Here is a 22,063-nt window from a genome sequence, read left to right as displayed (position 1 = left end):
CCTGGAGCTCACCCTCCGACGTCGATCAGCCTCCACCACTCGTTCCAACGAGAACTCGTCGTCTACCGTTTGGTCTCGACTGTTCGAGATTTCGCGCGGTTGTCCGGAGCTCGTACTTGTCGGTGCGTCTCGATACGCGCGTTACGTCTCAATAAGGTTAACGAGAGAATCGATTCCTATCGATCAAAGGACGCAATTGGTCCTTCGACCGAGCGAAATCTTTGAGACGATCAGCTCGCGTACAACCAGATGCACATTCGTCTCTCTGTGCAGCTGCATAATGGATTTCTCGATTCATTCGTCCGGATCGATCGATACGAAACTTACCGACCACGATCTCGTGTTTTCCACGCATTTGTCACGCGAGAACGTTTTCGCTCGTAGCCGTAACAAAGCGATCGAAATTCAAAGTACATTTTAACGCAACACTTTTAACTGCGCTTCGCCTTCAGGCGCATTTCTATGATTACTATTTCATTTGCGCGATAATACCAATGATGATAATAACGCTGAAACATCTAGAGAAAATTCCAGAACGTTTCGAGACCACTGGGTGCGAGATAAGACTTGAAGTTTTCTTTTCGGGTTTCCTTTCCCTTCGCGGAATTCCAATTGCGTTTGATCGCAGACGTCAGAACGCTCCTCTTCGATGTACTATAAGTTTCTCAGCTCGAGTATCACGAAACGGTAGGCGGTGTTCTGCGCTCGAATCGATCGGATAGAAATCGGCGTGTCCGGTGTAACGCGCCGCGAGACAAGCCGCGGCGCTTCTGTTTCGGCAAGTCCGTGTGCCTGGGATTTATAGCAGACTCACGCTATATTTAGTGAGCCTAAATGCTAGAAAGTTCTACCTGCGGGCGAGTTTCTCGAGCGCGTGCTCGTTTCCGGCGCGAAAACATCCCTGGAATCGGTGGTCGACACACCGATCTACCGGTGTTCCCTTTGAGCCTGTTCCCGCCACGATCGCCAACGACCTTGCAACTTTTTTTTTTTCTTTTTTTTTTATTGCCCTATCGCGACGCGATTGCTTTGTCCGAATTACCGGCGCTCGTAGCGGTAAATCTATGAAACGGAATTGCTCCGGGCTTTTGAAGTATAAACAAATGACAAAGTGAATTTTATTCCCCATTTACGCACACGGGGAATCGCTTTGTTCTAAATTGAAATTAAACTGCCACTATTTCATTGTCTCGTGAAACGGTCACTTCCTCCGTTTTCCTTTTTTTTTCTCTCCCTTGATTTTCGTTCGTAATCTCTTTTCCACGTTCAATTGGAGAGGAACCTCACGGTTGCAGTCTAAATTTCATATTTTTCTTTCTATTTTTTCGTACTCTTAATTCTACTTTTACACGTTAACCTTTTATTTCCGTTTTCTTTTTTGTTCTTTCTCTCTTTCTTCGCTCGGTACCGTAATTTTTTTTATTTTCACTGTACACAATCTTGCCGCGACAACGAAGTACCATAGTTATCGTTATCGTTGAATAAAATGCTCCATCGAAACGCGTCGTTCCCGTTCCATCGCGCGTGCTGGAAGCATTGAACGACAAACCCGACAAGTTGGCAAACATTCCGTGAATCGAAACGAAACGTTTCGAGACAATCGTACCTATCGAATTAATTGACAAACGTCGACGTTTCGACGATTGTTCTTCGTTCCCGGGCAACCCGCGACGAATTTCCTCCCGTAACGTTCGAAGACGCGCGTGACGCACGTAAGGCAAATATTCTTGTGATTCAGGGGACTCGAATAAAACCTCGCGGGAGAATACGCGTTCGAATAGATTTCGAGATAGAGACGAGTCCGATTTTACGGGGTGAGTCAGACGATCGTCTGGAATTTGCGAATGTAATTCGTCAGTTTCCCAGAAATGTGGAAATCGTCGCGTTTCCATTCGAGACCGCTCGAATCGTTTCGCTCAGCTTCTATCCCGACTAATCCGTACGGCAAGAAAAATCGTTTCGTTGGAAGTAGAGACTAATTCCTGAAACGAAACTGCCTCCCACGAACGCGGTCGAAACGGACAGCGAGCAGAAGACTTTTCGGATCCCGTGGAAACGGAGTACGTATACCTCCGAACGTTCGAGGGGTTGAGGCGAAAATAGATTCGTAAGATTTTGATGATCCGGCTGACAGAACACGATGCAAAACTCACGAACCTTCCTGAGATCGATCGTCGACGTTACGAAAGTACAGAGCATCGCTTTTCTCGAATAATCGATTCGATGGGTATCGATGGTGAGTTACTCGTTGCAGTTACCGGTCTAAAGGAAACGATTCGTTGGTTCTCTCGGTTGTTTTTCGAAGGCGTATCTTCGAACGTATATCGTCTTCGAACGAACGCGACCGAATTATACACGATGGTGGCGTACGGTTCGAACGAGCCGGTCTATACGATATCGAAGCGGATTTACCGGTTAATAGGTTTACGGACGATCGAAATTCCGTGGACACTCCAAACGGTCATTATCAAGGAAAGAAACGAACACGGGCGATAGCTGGTTCTTGTTAATTGTCAGTTTTCGAGACCGGACGTGAAAGGCGTCTAACCGCGCGGCGTGAACCGCGAACTCCCGGCGCCCTTCGGTTTCGTTTGCCGTGCTTTCGATGAAAAGACCGATCACCGCTCGGAAAGTTTCCTCGTTGTCAAACAGATAGAAAGAGTCACGCTTGCTCGTAAGATAGACATCGACCGGTGCTAACGAGTTAAATTTAGTTCACCACTTCGCTCCCACGGAAGCATCGGACGATCTGGGCCGCTCACCCGCTTACCCGTTCACCTACTGGCACGTGTTACGCTCGATCCTCGCGATCTTTTGCTCGTTCGAGCCCTTTTCCTTCGGTATCGGCAAACCTGCCGAACGAAACACGGTCCTCGAGCCGATCCCGTGTGAACGGACCGCGTAAATAAGTACGAGAGAGAGATAGAAAGTGTCAATTATTAAAAGTGGCAACAATTTCAAGCGTCCCCGTTTCGTTCGGTGCACTTAGACAACTGGTTAAGTTTCCAACCTTTTAATTTTGCTCTCGTAACGTATAAACACGTTTCTTCCATAAAAATAATCAGACGTATCGTTAATCGATACGAGCACGCTTTTATTTAGCTCGTACCATTCGTGCGAATATTTTCGTTTTCTCTCGCGATACTCGTTAATTAGATACGTACCGATCGTTACTCACTTTCGTACATCTACGAGAAACGTGTTTTCCAATTATCTTCTTAACATCGCTTCTCCCAACGACTCGTAACAATAATTTAGTTACGAGGGATCGAGTATCTCGAGTAAAAACGTTGCTTAATTGGTACTAAGATTACCCGAGAAGCTGATAGCCAACTGGTTCTGACAAGGATTCGCGCGGCCGAGGTCATTTAGCTTTCATTAATTACAACTTTACGGGTTAACGATCTAGAAATCGATACCGCAGCAGCGACCGTGATAAGGTTCGGTTTAAAGAACCACCGAGAAACTTATCGTATCGTGGATTTCAATTATAAAAGTTTCCTTTTGTTTTTTCGGTTCAAAAGTCCGTGATATTGCGCAAGGCTGAACGGTAATACATAAACAATCGCTAGGAATTTTATAAGTAAAACTGCTTCGAAACGTATTTGAAATATTTCTCTAGTGTCACAGCTGTCCATCATTGGGTCGACATCCTCTCCTTTCCAAAGTGTTCCGTTTTCGATTTCGTTGATATATCTCGCGCGAATGATTGCCAACTCGACGATGATATTTATACAATTCGCGCGGACAAGGTTCGGTAAGCAAAAAAAGAAGCGCCGAGGGGAAAAAATACTGTACGCGATGGAGGAAAACACGTCGTTCGTAAAACCTGGTGGCTTTACGTACGAGCCAGGTGGACGAAACCGAAGGAAATAAGAAGCGAACAAAAGGAAGAAATTTATAAAGAGGCGGAGAGATACAGGAGGCAAAGGAGGAGGCGAAGGAGCATCGTTTCCGGTGCACTGAATCCTACGTAATTCTATTGTCCGTTAATACGAGCCGAGTTCTCCACGTTGATATCAATATTTCAGTGTCGCAAAGTCGCCTCTGGACTTTGCGAAAGAGGGCCGATCGTTCGTGAAATATGCACTTTCTCTCTATCCTCCTAGTAACATTTTCTTTTTTCTTTTCGGTTCGTTCGTTCTTCGGAGATCTCGGGCCGCTTGTAATAAACGATGCACCGAAAACTGCGAACAGTGGCTTCTCACGGGTCACGATACTCGCAACATCGCGATCGAGTTAAAAGCGGTATCCGTTATTGGATTAATAAGAATAATTTTGACCCAGTTGAGGCTTTCACGGCCCGTCTTCTTACGAACGATACACCTTGGAGTTCGGGATATAATCCGCGTTCCGTTCGATTCTTCTTTTACCTAACCAATTAAAAATTTGCGGTGCCACGAGCATATCGTTACCTCGGATAGATAACGACCGTGCGATACCTTATCCTCGAAAGCCTCGTGCAGCATCGACTCGACGAGTAATTCTCCTTCGCTGGGATTATCAAATCTGCGTTAAAAGGTCCACGCTTTGTACAGTATTTAAAGTATCGTCGATCGTTACCGTATCGTCGATTAACCGTCTCGAGTTGTTCGATTCCCGGCACGGTACATTGAAAACTCGAACCGTCGCGAAGAAACACTGATACGGATTCCAGAAAGTACATCGAGTCGATGGTTGATTCGTTAATGCGATTCGAGGCGCGTATCTGGAATGCGCACGATTAAATTCGACTCGCCGGACCGGTAATAACGTCGTCGAAATTCATTGCGTTTCGGTATTAATTCGATTCACTGGGATTCAGAAATCGATCATCGCTCGCTATAACGCGACGGAGCTCTTATTCAAATTTATCCGAGTATTTCTCCGATTCCCGCTTCCCCTCTATCCGAGGACATCAAGGATTCGCATTTTTCCTTTTCACGCCTTTCTTACGTTCAATTGATGGTTCTACGATCGCAAACGATCGTATCAATTGGAAATTCTCCGATACCTCTCGCGGAACGAGAGCTTCCACCCTTTCAAAGACGACAACTCATCCGCCGAGTCGACCGTTAAAGGGGTCTTCTGGTCCGGCCCGCCGAGAAAAGGTATTTCTTTATGAATTTTTACCCCCAAATAATACGAACAATACCTCGTTCGGTCTCGATGTGCTTATTTACGCGTATTTCTTTTTTCATCGAGAAATAGAAATTCATCGACGGTACAAATATTTGCCGAACCGCTACCGTGAAAAAGAAAACGTTACGAATCTTGCGGGTAAACGGTTCGCGGTTACCCGCAAGATTCCACACCCTCGTTCGTTCTTCAAATTTCTATTCAACGGTTTGGGAAGGTGTTTTTAAACGCCTACAATTTCCAACGAAGAAGAAGGAATGTATTTCCGAAATTTCTGGCCCGAAGAAGCCGAAAATTTAACCTAACCGTGCACAGCGCCAGTTAGAGTGGCGTTAAAATCGCGGACGATCGGACACTTGGTAGCACCCGTGGCGCGCTCGCGATCGGAGCTTCTTCTCGAAGCCGTACTCGAGGTATTTTTACTCCTAGACACATGTCCGGGCACCCGTCAAGATCGTCGAACTCCTCTTATCTATCGTTTAAAATAGAACAAACTCGAATTGTCCGCTCGAACCCGCCTCGCTTCGAAATTTCCTTCGCGAACGCGATCTCGACCCGTTTACACGCGCCAGAGGAACCTGGAGGAGGAAAAATTACGCGGCCTTCTTACCGGGACCGCGAATCAATCGGTCTGGAAAATTGGAACAAAGACGAAGGAACGTTACAATAATTTCTCTTACTCTCATTGTGTCGCAAAGTTATCCCCATCTCGGAATTACTGGCTCGGAACAAGCCTCGACGTTCTCTCCGACGCTCGACCGACGATCGTGTCTCGGGTTACTAATAATTTATCGAAGCGGAAAAGAAAAAGGTTATTACATTATATTTTTTCACTTCGTCTTACGTTCAGAATGATATCAAACGTATTTACCGAACGTATTTTAATTATTTTACGAAAAACGATGAATCCATGACCAAGCAAAAGACAAGATGGCGCTCAACGATCGAGCGGAACCGTATCTCGCTTGCTTTTACCGTTTCGCGCTCTCTTCCCGAGTAGAAACATCGCTCGAGCTTTGCATCGTTTCGAGTGAAGAGATTAGGCGATCAAATTTCGCGTACCTTCCTTTCGTAGCGTCGCGTTACGATCTCGAGTGTTTTTTTTTCTTCCCCGGATGAGTAACGAAAATCGCGCAAGAAACGCGCGTAAGCAAAGGAGGGGAGAGAATACGGCGAACGAAGACGAAAGTCGGGTGGTGCACGTCCGGCGAGCGGATAGAACGGACAAAGAAGGCTTTAAAAATAGTTGGCACTCTAGGTCACGAAGCCGAGAGCATTCGGGCTGATATCCCGGCCGCGAATCTGCAAAATTGACGTTTCTCACCTGAAAGAGACACTTGTAACACATCGATGACTCGACCCTCTGTTTTTCATCTCGCATCCCAAGTGGATGATGCCCTAGCCGCACGCTCGAAATCCGTCATCTATCGCGATTCACGTACGATCCGTGTCGATGAAATGTTTATCGACGCGCGAGAAAGGACTTTGTCCGCGTAAACTGGACGAACGATCATTTTCAAGAAATTAAAGAGAAGCGTGGTCGTGACCGTAGGGTTTGAATTTACGTTTGGCGCGAATTTGAGAATTCAAGTTGGCCGCTCTAATTTCTTGAAATATACGAAATACGTTATGCTTGTATCTGAACGTTCTTCCCGCACCTAATAACTTTCGAGCTTGATCGTCGAGCGCCATCTTGTCTTTTGCTCGGTCGTAGAATTTAAGTTGGCCGCTCTAATTTCTTTAAATATACGAAATACGTTGTGCTTGTATTTAAACGTTCATCCCGCACCTAATAAATTTCGAGCTTGATCGTTGAGCGCCATCTTCTCTTTTGCTCGGTCATGGATTCATCGTTTTTCGTGAAATAATTAAAATACGTTCGGTAAATACGTTTGATATAATTCTGAACGTACGACGAGGTGAAAAAATATAACGCAATGAGCTTTTTCTTTTCCGCTTCGATAAATTATCAGTAACCCGAGACACGATCGCCGCACCTAATAAGTATCGAACCAAAGCGCCTTCCTGCTTTGCAAAAGTGAATAATTTCCCGCGAAATGAACGGATCCAGCAACGCCACCGATTCGTACCATTATCCACAGACTGCTGCACTTCGATCGGATCTTGATTCGATAGTCGATCGAAACTATAACGAAAAGAACGCGTCCGTTTGCCTCGTATCGGGCCGATTGCTCGAAAAATCTTGTCAATGAGGCGCCTCGACTGGAATTTCGAGTGCTCGGGGATTAAACGGTTAAATTGGAAAAGTTAGTTTGTTTCACAATTTCGTAAAGTGCTGGCGGCTCGAAAAGAAGGGATATTCAAGCGCTTGACGCTTCAAAGAGTTAAAGGATCCCTGGCATTTCTAGCCGAGCCGGAGTTTGCGAAACTTTCGAAAGCGTGGATATTATTCGCATTATTCGAGCTGGAATCGATTCTACCTGCTCTCTGGACCGTCCATTGCCTATCTGGATGCTCGGACGGCTTTTTTTCACTTCTATTATTCGCCTTTCCGTTTATCCCGCCGGATAAACGGGCGCCTTTTCTTCGGTAATCAAAAGCAGACCGTGAACAGAGACTGCTCGACTTCGTTCCGAGTATACGTTTCGGATAGGAAATGTTTTCAGACAGCAACGTGGACGCGAGAAGACCAGAAACTTCGATCGAGTCGACGTTTCGACTTCCTTCGATCGCTCTTAATGTCGCACCTACTCGAAATTCGAATACTTTCGTTGAAAATATCCACGAATCGATTCCCTTGGAAATCTTTCCCCCGATTCCCCTCGGATAAAAAAGAGGGAACGTACACGTCCGTTCAAAAATCGAGAAAACATTCGAGATTCGGCGACGATCTCTCCGGGGGATGCAATTCGGGGATCGCGGTGTCTTTTCCAGATCCGGAGAGCTTCTTTTCGATTAACGTCGATCGATATCGTCGAGGTGAAACACGGAGTCTTCCACGGTAACGGACTATCCAGATAGAAAGGAAAACGACATTTCCTCGCCGCTAAAGTAATCCGTCGACGGAAGCGTCGTGAAACGGAAACTCGATGAAACTGCAGTATCGATTGTAATCGCGCTGATCCTATATCGACAACGAACAGTTACCGCGAGATTCGTCGAAACGTTACCAACGGGCCGCGAGCGTTTATTAAAATCGACGAGCGCTTCTTTCTCCAATATTTTGTTCGTTCTTGGCCGTCCCGATGATTTACGATGATTCGCGATGATTTTCCCTCTATCCACGATCTCGTCCACTCTGTAAACGTTCAACGTCGAAACAGTTCAACGCGAGCAGGCGAAATCGAGTTCTCGTCGGAAAGTAACCGGGAAACGATGCTTCATCGTGTTCGCGAGATTCGCGAATTTACGTGTAACGGTCGCGGATTTCTGAATTCGCTGTTTGTTCCGCGATTCAAGGGCCGTTTTTCACTCGAGCGGAAGAATAAATCTGAAAAGAAACGCGGAACGTCAACGTCGCTTTCAACGGTTGAAAAATCGACGCGCGATAGGCGATCGAGTTTTCGTTTCACCTAGTTTCCTCCCTCGCGACCGGCCTTTCGTTATCTTATTATTCCCGAAATATTTTCGGTGTATTTCTCGCGGCGATGGGAACAACGACAGCGGAGAGGATAAAACGCTCGAAAATTACCGGCTACGGTGTAGCTTTACGTCTCTCCCGAAGTTGTTCGGTTGAAAATCTGTGCGCGAAACACTTACAACAACCCGATGCCGCTTCTAGGACCTCTTCGCCAGACGGAATTGTTTTCCATGCCCAAAAGGGATTATTATTCACCGTGACAAAAAAATCGACCAACCCCACGCGCGTAAACCCCGACGGGTCCACTCGCAGTAAAGAAAAATTAAAGGTCGCGAATCTCTAGTCGGAGTGATTTTCTCCATACGGAAATAATAGATTTTCCAACACCGGTGTAGGTGTTGATCTATAATTACGGATTATAATTAAGATCTATAATTAAGATTTATAATTAAGTTCATAGACCTTCTCCAAAGTCCGTAATGTTCCTAGAGAAATACTATTCCATTCGAATAAATACATACGGCGTCCTGAACCCGTGCAGGTGCGTATCGACTCGAATACATCAACGGTGAACGTGTTAACTCGTGTTTCTTAACCGTTAGGAGAACTCTAACTGACGGAACGATGACAAGTGAAACAGCAAGGGTGGCGAGAGCAAGCGGTTTCGAGGGAAATCAAACTCGATCTTTGTAGCACGGTTCCGCTCGCGTGTCTAAGTCCGACGATGCCGAATATCATTAGCCTGAATATCGAGCGAACACACCCGAACCAGGGCTTTTGTTTTTCGTCGTCGAGATCAGACTTTGCCCTCCAACGAACTCCAGCGTGCTCGTAAACTGTGGGACGACACGGTTCTATCGTGTTTCCTGGCGCCAACCTCCTAATAATGAATCGAGTATTGCTGTTGACGGTACCGAAGGAACGGAAAACGAGTATCAAACTTTTGACGATGTCACTTCCTCGACCGTCTACTCTCGCGACGTTCCAGTCCCGTGCATTTCACTTGCACTCCTACGTTCTCTTGTCGACTCGCTGAGATTAGAGATTACGAATCGGTGAAAGCCAATAAACCACGCTGCAAAGTGTCTCGTCGATTCGGTAATCGAAAGATGCGCCTAGCGATTTAACGACACCTTCGACGATTCTTGATATTTCCATGGATCGCAGATTGAGTGTCACTGGTTCGAGCCGCTGGTGAACTCTATTTCGAACGAAAGCGCCTTGTTTTTCAGTTTCGCGAAAGCTCCGTGCGGAAACTAGTAGACGTTTCGGGTTTCGTAAACGACGGAACGGCTCCCCGATAGAAATTGTCGAGCAAGAAGCAACGGATACGAGTGTTCCTCGATGGAGAGAAAAAGCTTCGGATCATTTTCGTTCAGTCGCCACCGGTTAAGAATCGAATCCGTTCCAGCGCGGCGGAAATAATCTCGCAACTGATCTCATCGATGAGAAATTGAACCGAAGTCGATCCATTGCTACGGATCGATTTTATTTTCGTCGAAAGCCAGCGGAAGGAGATTACTCTTGTTTCGGAGAAGTCCGCTCGGGAAACAAGGTCACCGGCGTATTCGCCGCGTACTTCTCGCGGACGAGATTTGCCCGCGATATTTCATTAACGGGGTAAATATCAAGGGTTCCATCGATCGAACTTTTCGCGATAAAATTGGAAACCTCGTGGCTGAAAACGATGCGACGAGGCACGCGCCACCGGCGCGGCGTGTCCGCGTTTTGCATCGAATTCACGGATCCCTCCGGTCGGCGAATTTTGAAAACGTAGTTTCAAAACTACGTCCGAGGCACGGAAAACCACCTACAGGGAACCAACGAACGGGTAATTGCACTCCTCGATCGAATTCCATTGCTTCGCTGGGCACGTTCGTTAAACCGTGATAAATTACGGCGTATCTTGTTCGTAAAATTATCGCCTATCTACGTTAATCGGTGAAGCGATCTTTTTTTCTCGCAATTTTCTTAGTTGAACGTTTTCGGTACACTTTTCCAAAATGTTACCGCGAATAATCGAAATGGTAACGAAGATGCAACCGTTTCAATATTTAAGCTTCAAACGCGTACATTGCAACATTTACCCCTTTTCGTTTACTTCTTGGAAAACTTTAAGAATTTCTACAAAATTTTAATTTGTTTGTTGAAAAGTTTGCCGTTTCTAAACAAATCTATTATTAAATATTCTAGTTCTATTCAATTCTGACCGTTAGGGCAGGTCTGGATCAGGTCTTGTCATTCACTCCAGCGCTCCGGATAAATTTTGCCATCCACCTTTTCTTTTCGATTTTCTACACATCGTTCGCAACCCCTGCCAACGTCCCGAACGAATAATTCCACGTGAAAATAAATATACGCTCGCTACTGTTACGGAACGAAACTGTCACGTGACATTTTCAAGCCCGTTACTATGCGTCATTATATCCGACACAATATCTCGTAGATAACAATAATTCCAAGCGATCGCTTTCCGGAGGCTGTTACGACGATAATCCTCGACGAATCGACGAGACGCGAGCGTTCCTCGACGAAGAAAATTGCGAGGGATGTTTAAACGAAAACAGCAACGAAATTAACAATTTCAATGGTCGTCGAAAGGAACGATAGAACGCGCACCGATGATAATCGTGGGATTATCCGGTATCGATGACATCGCTATCGTATTGGCCCCGTCGCTGTCAATAATTACACGTAGCTGGTCTACCGCGAGAAATGTAAAACACGCCGAGTGTCGTGTCGCGACGAATCGGTGACAACGGTCTGTCCCTTCGAAACAACCGCGAATGACGATCGGAGAGCAGATTTAATTTCTTAACACGATGACGTCTGTCTAAGTAATTTACACTTCGGAAAGGCAACGTTCCTGGCGGAATGCCTTGGAATGTCGACTGGGAATCCGAGGTGAAACCTCATTACGCGTCGACCCGAATTTCCTCGAGATTAGTCCGCGATTTTGGGCTGCGAAGAATCAGGTCGACCCAATCTAGCAGCATCTAGCAGGGAACTTGGACCGTTACCTTCTCCCACGATCGACGGATCAACGTCGATCGTCTCGTCGATAGGTGGACAAGTGCCGGTGAATCTTTCCCGAGCAAAGTGGAAGAAATTCGAACGAATTCGGGCCGATCCACGGTCCTTCGCAATCGCGAAAGTTCTCAAGAAAGGGTCCGAATTGTCCAACGTTCACGAGCGCAGAAACGATCCGATTTAACGAGTCGATCTTAAGAACGTAACCAACTGTGCAACGAAACGCTTAAAACCGTTCGAACGAAAACAGAGGCGTTGTTCTCTGGCTTGAAAGAAGCCGCGTTGAATCGTCCCGATCGACGGGAACGCCGCTCGATACGCATAGCCAACAATTTCCAATTGCCAGGAGAATTCGTGCTTCTGTTTAACGAGCGTCGAGATACGTCGTTAGGCATCGGGCAACGCGTACAATGGATTGAATTTCTCCCGTTTCCCGCGAACTCGTTTCAAAGCCGCCGGATCAAAGAATCGGTCGAAACAATTTTTAGTAACGCCTCCGTTTCGCACGGTGGCGATACGCCGAGTACCTGAAGCAACAATTACGAAATAGCTGCACGAACAAGGTATGCACTCGCAACGATTTCTAGGGACTCGGTACGAATCGACTCCCGCGGGAATCGTCGAATCGACCCTTGTAAATATCGTTCCGCGTACGAGCACCGCGTAAAGAAGAACTTAAAGAGGAGCCCTTGCATTTAACGATGTGTTCGTTATCTGAAAACGAACCGACTGAGAATACCTTACGTTGCGGAGCGGCCACGCATAGCCACCGAAACAATTTAAAAGAACGGAGTTCGTTTGTAACTCGACAACTCGAAACGCGGAGACCGAACGAAGGGTTGGTCTCGCGCGACCCGGAAGCTGATGAAATTCGACAATTTATGCGACGGTGGCTATACCAACCCCGCCCGAAAGAGAAAAAGGAGCTCATCTTCGTTAAAACGGTCGTTCAGCGAAGAAGCTTAACGAAATTGTCCGATTCGATGGAATGGATTGTTTCAAGTTTCGCGAAGAGTGCTGCTACGTAAGAGTCGTTTCGAAGAAACGCTGGCATTATCGTTGATCTTTCGCAGAATCGCAATAAAGGAAGAACATGTTAACCTTTTAATGGCATTTAGGTATTGTCCTTTTGCGCTGGAATTAACGACCGAGCTTTTACGAGGGTTCGAGTATATCGGTAGCCTTTTCGAATTAACGATAGGCGCGTCCGCGGTACCAATTTTCCGATCAGTCGATGGATACCGACGTTAATTCGTTAATATTCGCCAGCTTTGTATAATACAACGTAAGCAACGGTTCGCGCTTCGAAAGGTTTACGACGAAAAGTTTACTTCCGTGGCGTCGATTATTCGTTCAAAGGTTCGAGCCGCGTCCTCCTCGTACAGTTTTACGAATCGAACGTGTTCAACGTTCGAACTGATCCTCGATCGAAAAATTTTCGTGCCCGAACCGTGATAGGAAGCAGAAGCAGTTTCGTAAACGTTTTCTTTTTTTTTTTTGGTTCGCGCTCGCCAACCCAACGCGACGATTGAAACGCAGGATGTTTTTTTTCGCGCGAAACACGCGTTCCTTGCGCGAAACAGCGGAGAGACCGATAAACTCGAACCAGCGTCCCGGATTCTACATTTTTTTCGTCGCTTCCTACTTAAATATTAATCGCACGGGCATGGCTGTTTGTTTTCCAATCTGTACGACCGACGAATATCCGAGAATACAACCCGTTATGTAAATTACACTCGTGGAATTAAAGCGAGTGAGCTTCGACTCGATTGTTTTGATTATTCTTTCACGGATAAAAGTATAATTTCGTTACATAAGAATCTAACGCAATATGCGAAATATACGAGCGAAATTATTTTTATTCGGACGTCCGTGTACGTACGTTATTTTGTATCTTTCTTCCTTTCGTTTATCTTTACGAAAGATTTCGTTTCCACTTTCCTCTTTTTACACATATTTCCTAACCTTGTATTTGTATATTGTTTCAAGTTCTTCGACAAATATACGTCTGTGAATCGAAGATGACCATAGACGATTCAGCCGCAAAGGTTTCACAATGTTCTCCAAATATTAAAACGGCTACGAAAATACACAATTTTGCGAGGAAGAAATCGAATCGTTATTTTATATCCGAACGATCCAGTACCTTTCGGTGGCCACGACTACGACTGCCAGAATTGAACCGAACTTTGCGATACGTAGCCGCTTCTCGGTATTCAGTCGTCACGGTAAATGAACGAAAAACCGTGAAACACGAAGTACGCGAACCTAGGCGACGGTCGACGGGCATAAAGCGGGATTTCCACGGTGTCTCGACCACTCGTACGTAGAGCGGATCTCGGGTTCGAAGGTTAGGGCGAGAAAATCTCACGACTTACCACATATCTTGCAAGAGAACGGTATCGGTGGAGCGATTGTGTTGCGTATCACGTGAGCCGGGCGTATCCGCTCGTCATATCCGCGTTGACGCGCTCTCGGCCGTGATCCCTCACTGCCAGGATGTCCTCGGTTCGTGTCCCTTCCTCTTCTCGTCTCTTCAACCTCTACACCTTGTCCCGCCGCTGCGACACTTCCTTCGACACGGTCCTTCTTCACCTCCTCTTTCTCCACCACTTTCTCCACCGCCTGTTTCTTCCTTTCTCTTCAGCGCGACGATACACCACGAACAACGCACTTTCCGTCACCCTTCTTCGTCCACGCGCTACCGTCCCTTACCCTTTACTTCCCTTATAACCTCGCTTTTCTCCTCCGCGATCTATTTCGCCTACTCTTTCTCGTTTCTCCGTTGAAAGCCCACTGCTATATCTCCTTTCGTTTCTACCACTTCTGTCTTTCCTTTTCTAGTGCACTACTGCTACCACCAGCATCATCACCACACCAGCAGCAGCATCACCATGAGACCACTAGCAGAGAGAGTACACCACTACCAACGACCGCGCGACACGCACGCACACATCTGCTAGAGACCGAGCATCGCTACCACCGCCGCGATTCCCACCACTCCTTCTCGCCTTGTGTTTAAACTTATAAATAGATATCTGGGTGCGTTCGATTATATTTATATGTACGCGGTTATGTATGTATGTATATATGTATATGTAATATATACGCGTATAAGTTTCTACACCCTCACGGCTTCCACGAACGCAAAATTGTGCTAACGTGGGCTCGTTCGCGAGCTGCGCGTATTATTCATGGTACACCTAGTTACGCGCTCGTTCTCTCTGTCCCCTTCCCCCTCTCTCACCCCCACACACAGCAACACACACACACACCCTCCTCTCTCTCTCTCTCTCCTCTCTCTCTCTTCTCTCTCTCTCTCTCTCTCTCTCTCTCTCTCTCCTAGTTCCGTGCACACGAGGGTGGGTTAGAACTACGCGCAAAGAAGGCGTCGTCGACGTCGGCGGCAAATCAATCGACTACCTTACCTTCTCGCTGCGTGCTTCTGTCCTCTCATATTCTACAGTTACCGTCAAATTCGTACCCTCGCGATTCTTCAACCTCAACCTTTTCCTCTTTCGAACGATTCTAATAATTTTACTACAGAATCGACTTGTATATTTTTCCACTCGCTCTCTCCCTCTACCTTAGACCGTTCGATCTCTTCCTACTTTGCCTCTCTCTTCTCGTTCTTTTCGACTCTACGCTCTAACGAAACAAACGTTCCTCGGTACACCAAAGTTACTTCTCCGTCGTCTCCGGGTTCGTCGTATACGCTTGTACTCGTGAACTCGTATATTATATGTGACACTTTTTTCTCGCCACGGTCCTCTGGTGACCGGGAGGTCCAACGTCGATCGGTCGGGAACCGATGAAAATTTAACCGAGGCTCTCCATTCCCGGCACTTAAGAGGGACGAAGAGCGCGAGATTCGTTCGCACAAAGTTTTTAAAATCTGTCCGAAAGAAAACGGTAACGACAACGGACGGCGACGACGGACACAGCGACGGCACACGACACGTTCGACTCGACGATATGCCGCCGGTTCGACGCCAGCGACGCCTAGCGTCGCAACGCCCACCCCCTTCCTATGTATAAACTGCGTGTGCGGTATCGTATGCGACTCGACGCGTTCTTCAGGAGAAAGAAGAACAGGTAAAAGCAAAAGGTGAAGAGAAATCTATTACGTTAACGCGTACGAAACGTCGTTTTCTTAAAGTTGAAATTTTCCAATACCATGATACAAGTTCAACGACATTCGATTGTCGATTTTTGTACGTCGTAGAAGGAAGGAATTTCTTGCAACACTGTGCATTGGTTTATCAAGATTTCCCAGTTATTTAACGTTTTCTACGTTTTTTTTCGACACACGATTAATCAGAATGTACGAGTGATTTTCTGCGCGAATTCGAATTAATGGGTAATACCGTGAAAACGATGACAAGTAAATTCGGTTAAAGGTTACGTTAACGTGAAAAGTGTTCGATGTTTCGTTTTTAAAATTCGGAACTGAAGGGATGTTACGGAAAACTGAGCCAAGGAGAAATCCAAAGAAAGGCATAAATAATTATATTCGATTAATTTTTACCCTACTTAGTGCCTTGTTTTTATGAAACGAAAGCAATAATAAAATAAATGTGAAAAATTTAATACTAACTATTTCGATTAATTTATGTGATAAATGATATTTTGTACGTACCGATCTAATATTTATCGAAAAAAACAAACAGCGAGCGAAAAGTAAACGCATTGCCCACGTTTCGTCGAGAAGAGCTAACCTAACCTCTTGTACAGAATTCTGATAATACTCAAAAAAAGGATTGCGAAAAGTAATGAACGACCATTCTGCATCGTAAATTGGTCTTTTGGGATTGGGATTATTATCAATCCATTTGCACGACCTAAATTCACAATAATACATCCGGATGAGAATCCTTTCGAGTTAAATCGGTGGTAAACGCATCTTTATATCAAACAAGAAACTTGTAGAATCAATTTAAATTATAATACGAATAATAATGAAAGAATACATGAAACGTGTAACGGAACACTTATGGTGAAAATGATCCTTTGCAAGTAAATTGAACACATCTTCGGGTACAAGTAGGTATACGTAAGTGTTGCACAAGTCATATATCTTGTGTTGCGCGATACGTAGGCCTATTTATACGATTGATCACCGGCAAGACTGTTCTCACTTTAACAACGTACGACGAAGTGTTGTAATACATCTTAGAAAAGATAATGAACGAAAAAACAAAAGTGAAACAGTTGTAATGAGACAAAGTTGAATGTAACAAAATCAAATACAGTGTGATAACAGAGAGCAACGGTACGATGAGAAGTCTAAGTAACGTACTTTGTGTAATATTCGTTAAAGTTTGAATAAAATAGTTGAAATATGAATCTTAAACACGCTGCAGTTTGCCACCAAATTTTCGATTTTTTATTGTGAAATAAAAATAATTACATATTCGAGTATAAAATATTTTTTACGAAGCAAAACTCATATTAAATCGTACCGCAGAAACTAATTCTGAACAAACGATAATAGTTAATTTTAATTCCTTGAGGCAGATTTTAACCATGTATATGAGAAAAAATAGTGAATATATAGTGAAAGCTGCTAGTTAAAAGGGTAGCAAACGCGTTACAATTTGCTAAATCATGTGGCGCCATCGAACGAGTAAAGTGTCACTAAGTTTTGCCGTTAAAGGAATGATAAAACAGTGCAAGATGAAAATTCTTTTCCCTAGAACGTCTAAGAGAAAACGTTGGTTTTCGTAGATACTGCAAATTTCACGTGCATCGTTTCCCAGTAATGATTCTTGTATCACAATTTTTGTACCATTTTTATATAGGTACAAACAAGCTCTATAATTAACAACGCGTCAGTCTACCCGTAGAACCTTATTCTATTCTTAACTGTTCCACCGAAGAAAAGATAAGCCGGGGTTGCCGAGGGCCTGTGTTTTATTTATACAACCTTCTCTGTCTGACTATATTTATATATGTACTGAGAAAGCAACGACTTTAACCAGTGTGCAAATAAGTAAGAACACTACCTGTCCCCGAATTGTGAATCGAGAATTGAAATTAAAGAAAGGTCATTTTTTTTTTTTATTTTCACGATTGAAAATTTCCAATTAAATAATTAAAGTTAAAGTTAGTTCAAGCATGCAAACACGTTACGCTTATTCTCGTGACCTCTACATACATATTTATATTGATTGTATTCAGGAAAATGTTAAATTATTAGCGTACATCGAGTAAAATGTATATTAAATGCGATCGAAGTATGTGTGTTATTATTACAGTGTTAAATTTTAACTTTACAGCTCGATAAATATACCAAATAACATTGATTCTATACGTTGATAATTTCTCATTACGTATTTCATGATACTTTACACTTACAGAGTAGTAAGAGCCTCCTGTAAAAATATTAAATTTTAAGTTCTTTGTTCTGCAACTTAAATGTTAACCTAACCTAAATCAGTTGCTACATAAAGAAAAACGGATGATGTTATTACTGCATGGAAATATGCATTACAATTCGATTTGCACAAAACAAATTAGTAATATGCGATTCTCAACCGATAAAGACACCGATCTCACAGTCACAGGAACAAAGGTATTCGTGCATTGTTCGTATTCACCAATGTTCAAGGACTTTTAGAAAATGTTTATCACACGAGCAAGAATGTATTATAAAAATAAATCATTAATTTATGTAGCAAACAAGTACGACAATCTGTCCATTTTCCATTTTTTAGGGGACATTCGTTAAAATTAGTAATGAAACGATCGTCGGAAACGAACTGGAATTTCCGGTGTTGTCTGTTGAATCTGTCGTTGCGATTGGAGAAACGAATTACGTCTTAACAGAAAGGACGAATCACGTCGTGCTAAAAGAGGCTTAGAGGGAATCGGAAACTGTTGCTGACTCTCTTTCTTCGCTCGTAAGCCGGCACCGGTTCACCATAAGAACCGACTGTGACGCGTGCCAACTGCTACGAAATTATTCTTGTGCGCAGTACACCGTTGCTTTCGCTGATCTCGTCGTTTCGACCAGTCCACTTTATATTTTCTGACGTGGTTTTAACGCGGTAAGCTCTGAACGGTACACGATGGCGGCGGTTGACTGTTACCAGAATCAAGCCCAGGCCGAGGGTACCGGTCAACAGACACAATCTCAACAACAGCAATCTCATCAGCAACAGTCGCAATCTCAACAGCCGCACCAGCAACAAGCCACCGCTGGAATTCCAGGCAAGGATGACGAACGTAAACTCTTCGTTGGTGGCCTATCGCGTAATACCACCGACAAGGAACTTCGAGATCATTTTGGCAAATTTGGAGAGATCGAGAGTATTACTGTTAAAATTGATCCCTATACTGGTGTCTCACGAGGTTTCGCGTTTATGGTATTTACCAATCCCAAGACGATCGACAAACTTTTAGCTTCTGGAGAACATTACATCAATAAACGAAAGGTCGGTTACATTCTAAAAGAAAATTTAACGCTTAAATTTGAAAACTTCCGTTTAAATTGCTCCTTTTCCCGTTATACAAATTTTTATGTTGAACAAAGTATGTTTTTGTTTTAATACAGGTGGATCCAAAACGGGTGAGTAAAAAGCCCCAGCATGGAAAAATTTTTGTGGGCGGCCTCACTCCAGAAATTACAGACGATGATATCAAATCATATTTTGGACAATATGGTACAATTGTTGAATTACAAGCACCGTTTGATAAGGTAAAAAACCAGAGAAAGGGATTCTGCTTCATAACATTTGACTCCAAAGAAGTTGTGTATAAATTACTCAAAACACCAAAACAAACAATAAATGGCAAAGAAGTGGATGTCAAAAAAGTAAAAGTTAATCCAGATTCAAGGAATCAAGGATTTTGGGGTCCGGGATATGGTTATGGTTATAGCCATGGTTATAGCTACATTCCCGAATATTGTAATGGCTATCAAGGAGGATACGATGATATATATGCAAATTTTGATTACGAAACTTACGACGGCTATGAAAATATGGGATATGGGGCTCAAGGTAAGCCACGGGGAAATGGTCAGGGACCACGTCAATTTCAGAGACATCAGCCGTATTAAGAAAAGGGGTATATGAATCTTACATACTCGAAACTTGGTGATAAAGCAAGAACATAGTAAGGAGTAGACCAACTTTATCTAGATACAGTTCAAGACTGAGATATGGAAATTTGGGATGAAAGAGCTTATGGAGTCATTGCGAGACTCATATTTGAGCCCCAAATTTCTTAATCTTTGTATGTATGTACATTTTTATGTACATTTTCTAAAAAAGAAACGAATTTTTCATTGATCTGCAATCAGTGTAATTTATTAAGTGGAAAGGATCGTGTCTTTTTTTGTCTATGCACATTTTGTCACTTATTACATAAAACAATTGTTAATGAGACTACTAAAAGGGATGTTCAAATATTTTTTACTCAAGTTAAATTTTTCGTACAAAAAAACTGCTTTTTTCCTACGTACACGAAATGAAGCTTGATGAGACAGTGACTAATACCAACCCATTACTACAATATTCTTGGAATCATACGTAGTGTGAGAATTAAAATGATTGATTTACTCCTGGTTTCTTGTTATTCATGATTCATAATACTAACATGTATATCTTATAATTTAATACTCTAATTATTCTTTAGCATCTTAAGTTGCATTACTAAAGTATTGTTTATTATATGCTTGGTGTTAATCTTATTATTAGAAACACAATGCTGTGTCGTTTATATTAGGACTTTACGTCTATAAACAGTTTCAGTTCAGAAAGCACTTGTCAGTTAGAAATAATCGATAGATATAAAACAAATTACCATTCATGGACCAATGGTTCGACTCCTAATTAAACGTACTTCTTCCTCATAAATTTATAACCTAAACGTATTATCTATTATCATCTAATTGTTTATAATCTAAAGTAAGTCCTGTAACTTATACAAATCATAAGGTATCATGAAATGCATACGTATCTTCGTATGTTATATGTATATGCGTGTACACATACATAATGATGTATACGTGTACGAGTTAGTATATAATAAATTAGCAATTAAGAGAAAGATAAAAATATTTCAAAATGAATATAATTAAAATATGAACGTCCTGGGTAGATACGCGAAGAGTACGCGAGTGGTAGAGGATGGTTACAAAATATTCTAAAATAATATCAGAAGTTACATCAGAAGGGTAACACGTACACTATAATTTGCATGAATCATAACTTTTATTGCTACATCTTTTAGTATTCTTCATCTGTTTTCTGCTGTTTCAATTATAGTAACAACTTTAAAAATGTGATTAACATAATCAGTGGTTTTGGAAAGTTGCTGCACTCGTGTACTCCTGTGTTATATGGAAGACATACAAATATGGCAAAAATTATTGTGTCTTGTAAAAAAAAGATTCGTAAACACTGAATCAACAGAATGTTTAAGGCATTGAAACAAACGAAAATATAAATTACTGTTATTTAGGCTACTATAACATTTTTTTTGCATTTGCTTTGAACAGCAGTTCCTGTCTGGTGTACAAAGACTGCTCTTCATATCGCAAGAAGACTGTTAATGCGTAGGGTATCATTTGACATGATACAATCCTTAGAGAATTTGACAGCTAATAGATCTTGTGATTTCTTCGATAAAGTAACTTTAAAAGTGACAACATAATTATAGCAAATGTAGATATGGCATTATGGGACTACATTTAGGTACATCGAAATTATATTGTACACAAGGCTGATGAGGCTTTAAACATTCAAGTTTTTCTCAGATGTTACAAAAGTATCGACAGTTTGGCTTAAATATAATTCATAATACACAAACACAATGGAAAATAAACTGTTCTCTTATAAAAGATTTTAAGCCAAGCTAATTGTGCTTTTGAAATTAAATCTGTATACTGTGTATACCATATTTGCTGCGTGTGGAAAAAAAAAATATATATATATATATATATATACATATATACGTATATATATATATATAAAAAAGAGAACAGAGTGTGAAATTAAAGGAAATAACACAAATATTTTGTTACTATTGATTACTATTCGCCTGTTTCACCCATGACACAGTGTATATTTTAATTATAACAAAAAATAAAATATTCATTACTCGAAAAGTACTTTGTAACATCCTTGTTCTAATTGAATCTTAAGTATGAACAAAAGTATATGCTTCAGTAAAACATTTACATTTATATGATGAAAAGAATGTAATTTAAAATGTAAATCCTCCCTTATCCTAGTTTAAAGGCATTGAAATTAAACAAACTGAGTTTTAAACATGAGCATTATACAAATTTTAGTTACCCTGGTTCTGCTTAAATTAGAATCAATACGAAATTCTAGTGTTAATAATTTTATTTAATTGTATTAGAGA

General features: G+C 42.8%; 1 protein-coding gene across 1 annotated transcript; it reads left to right on the top strand.

Moving 5' to 3' along the window:
* Nucleotides 1-18,060: 18,060 nt before the first annotated feature.
* LOC143150877 (RNA-binding protein squid) lies at nt 18,061-21,971 on the top strand. Its single transcript, XM_076319425.1, has 3 exons — nt 18,061-18,263; nt 18,406-19,125; nt 19,245-21,971. The coding sequence occupies exons 2-3, from the start codon at nt 18,760-18,762 to the stop codon at nt 19,749-19,751; spliced, it is 873 nt and encodes a 290-aa protein (XP_076175540.1). The 5' UTR covers nt 18,061-18,263; nt 18,406-18,759; the 3' UTR covers nt 19,752-21,971.
* The last annotated feature ends 92 nt before the right edge of the window (nt 21,972-22,063 follow it).

This window comes from Ptiloglossa arizonensis, chromosome 9 (assembly GCF_051014685.1).
Source record: "Ptiloglossa arizonensis isolate GNS036 chromosome 9, iyPtiAriz1_principal, whole genome shotgun sequence".
Classification (NCBI taxonomy): domain Eukaryota; kingdom Metazoa; phylum Arthropoda; class Insecta; order Hymenoptera; family Colletidae; genus Ptiloglossa; species Ptiloglossa arizonensis.
The sequence above is the reverse complement of the archived record's forward strand: the minus strand, read 5'-3'. Positions and strand labels throughout refer to the sequence as shown.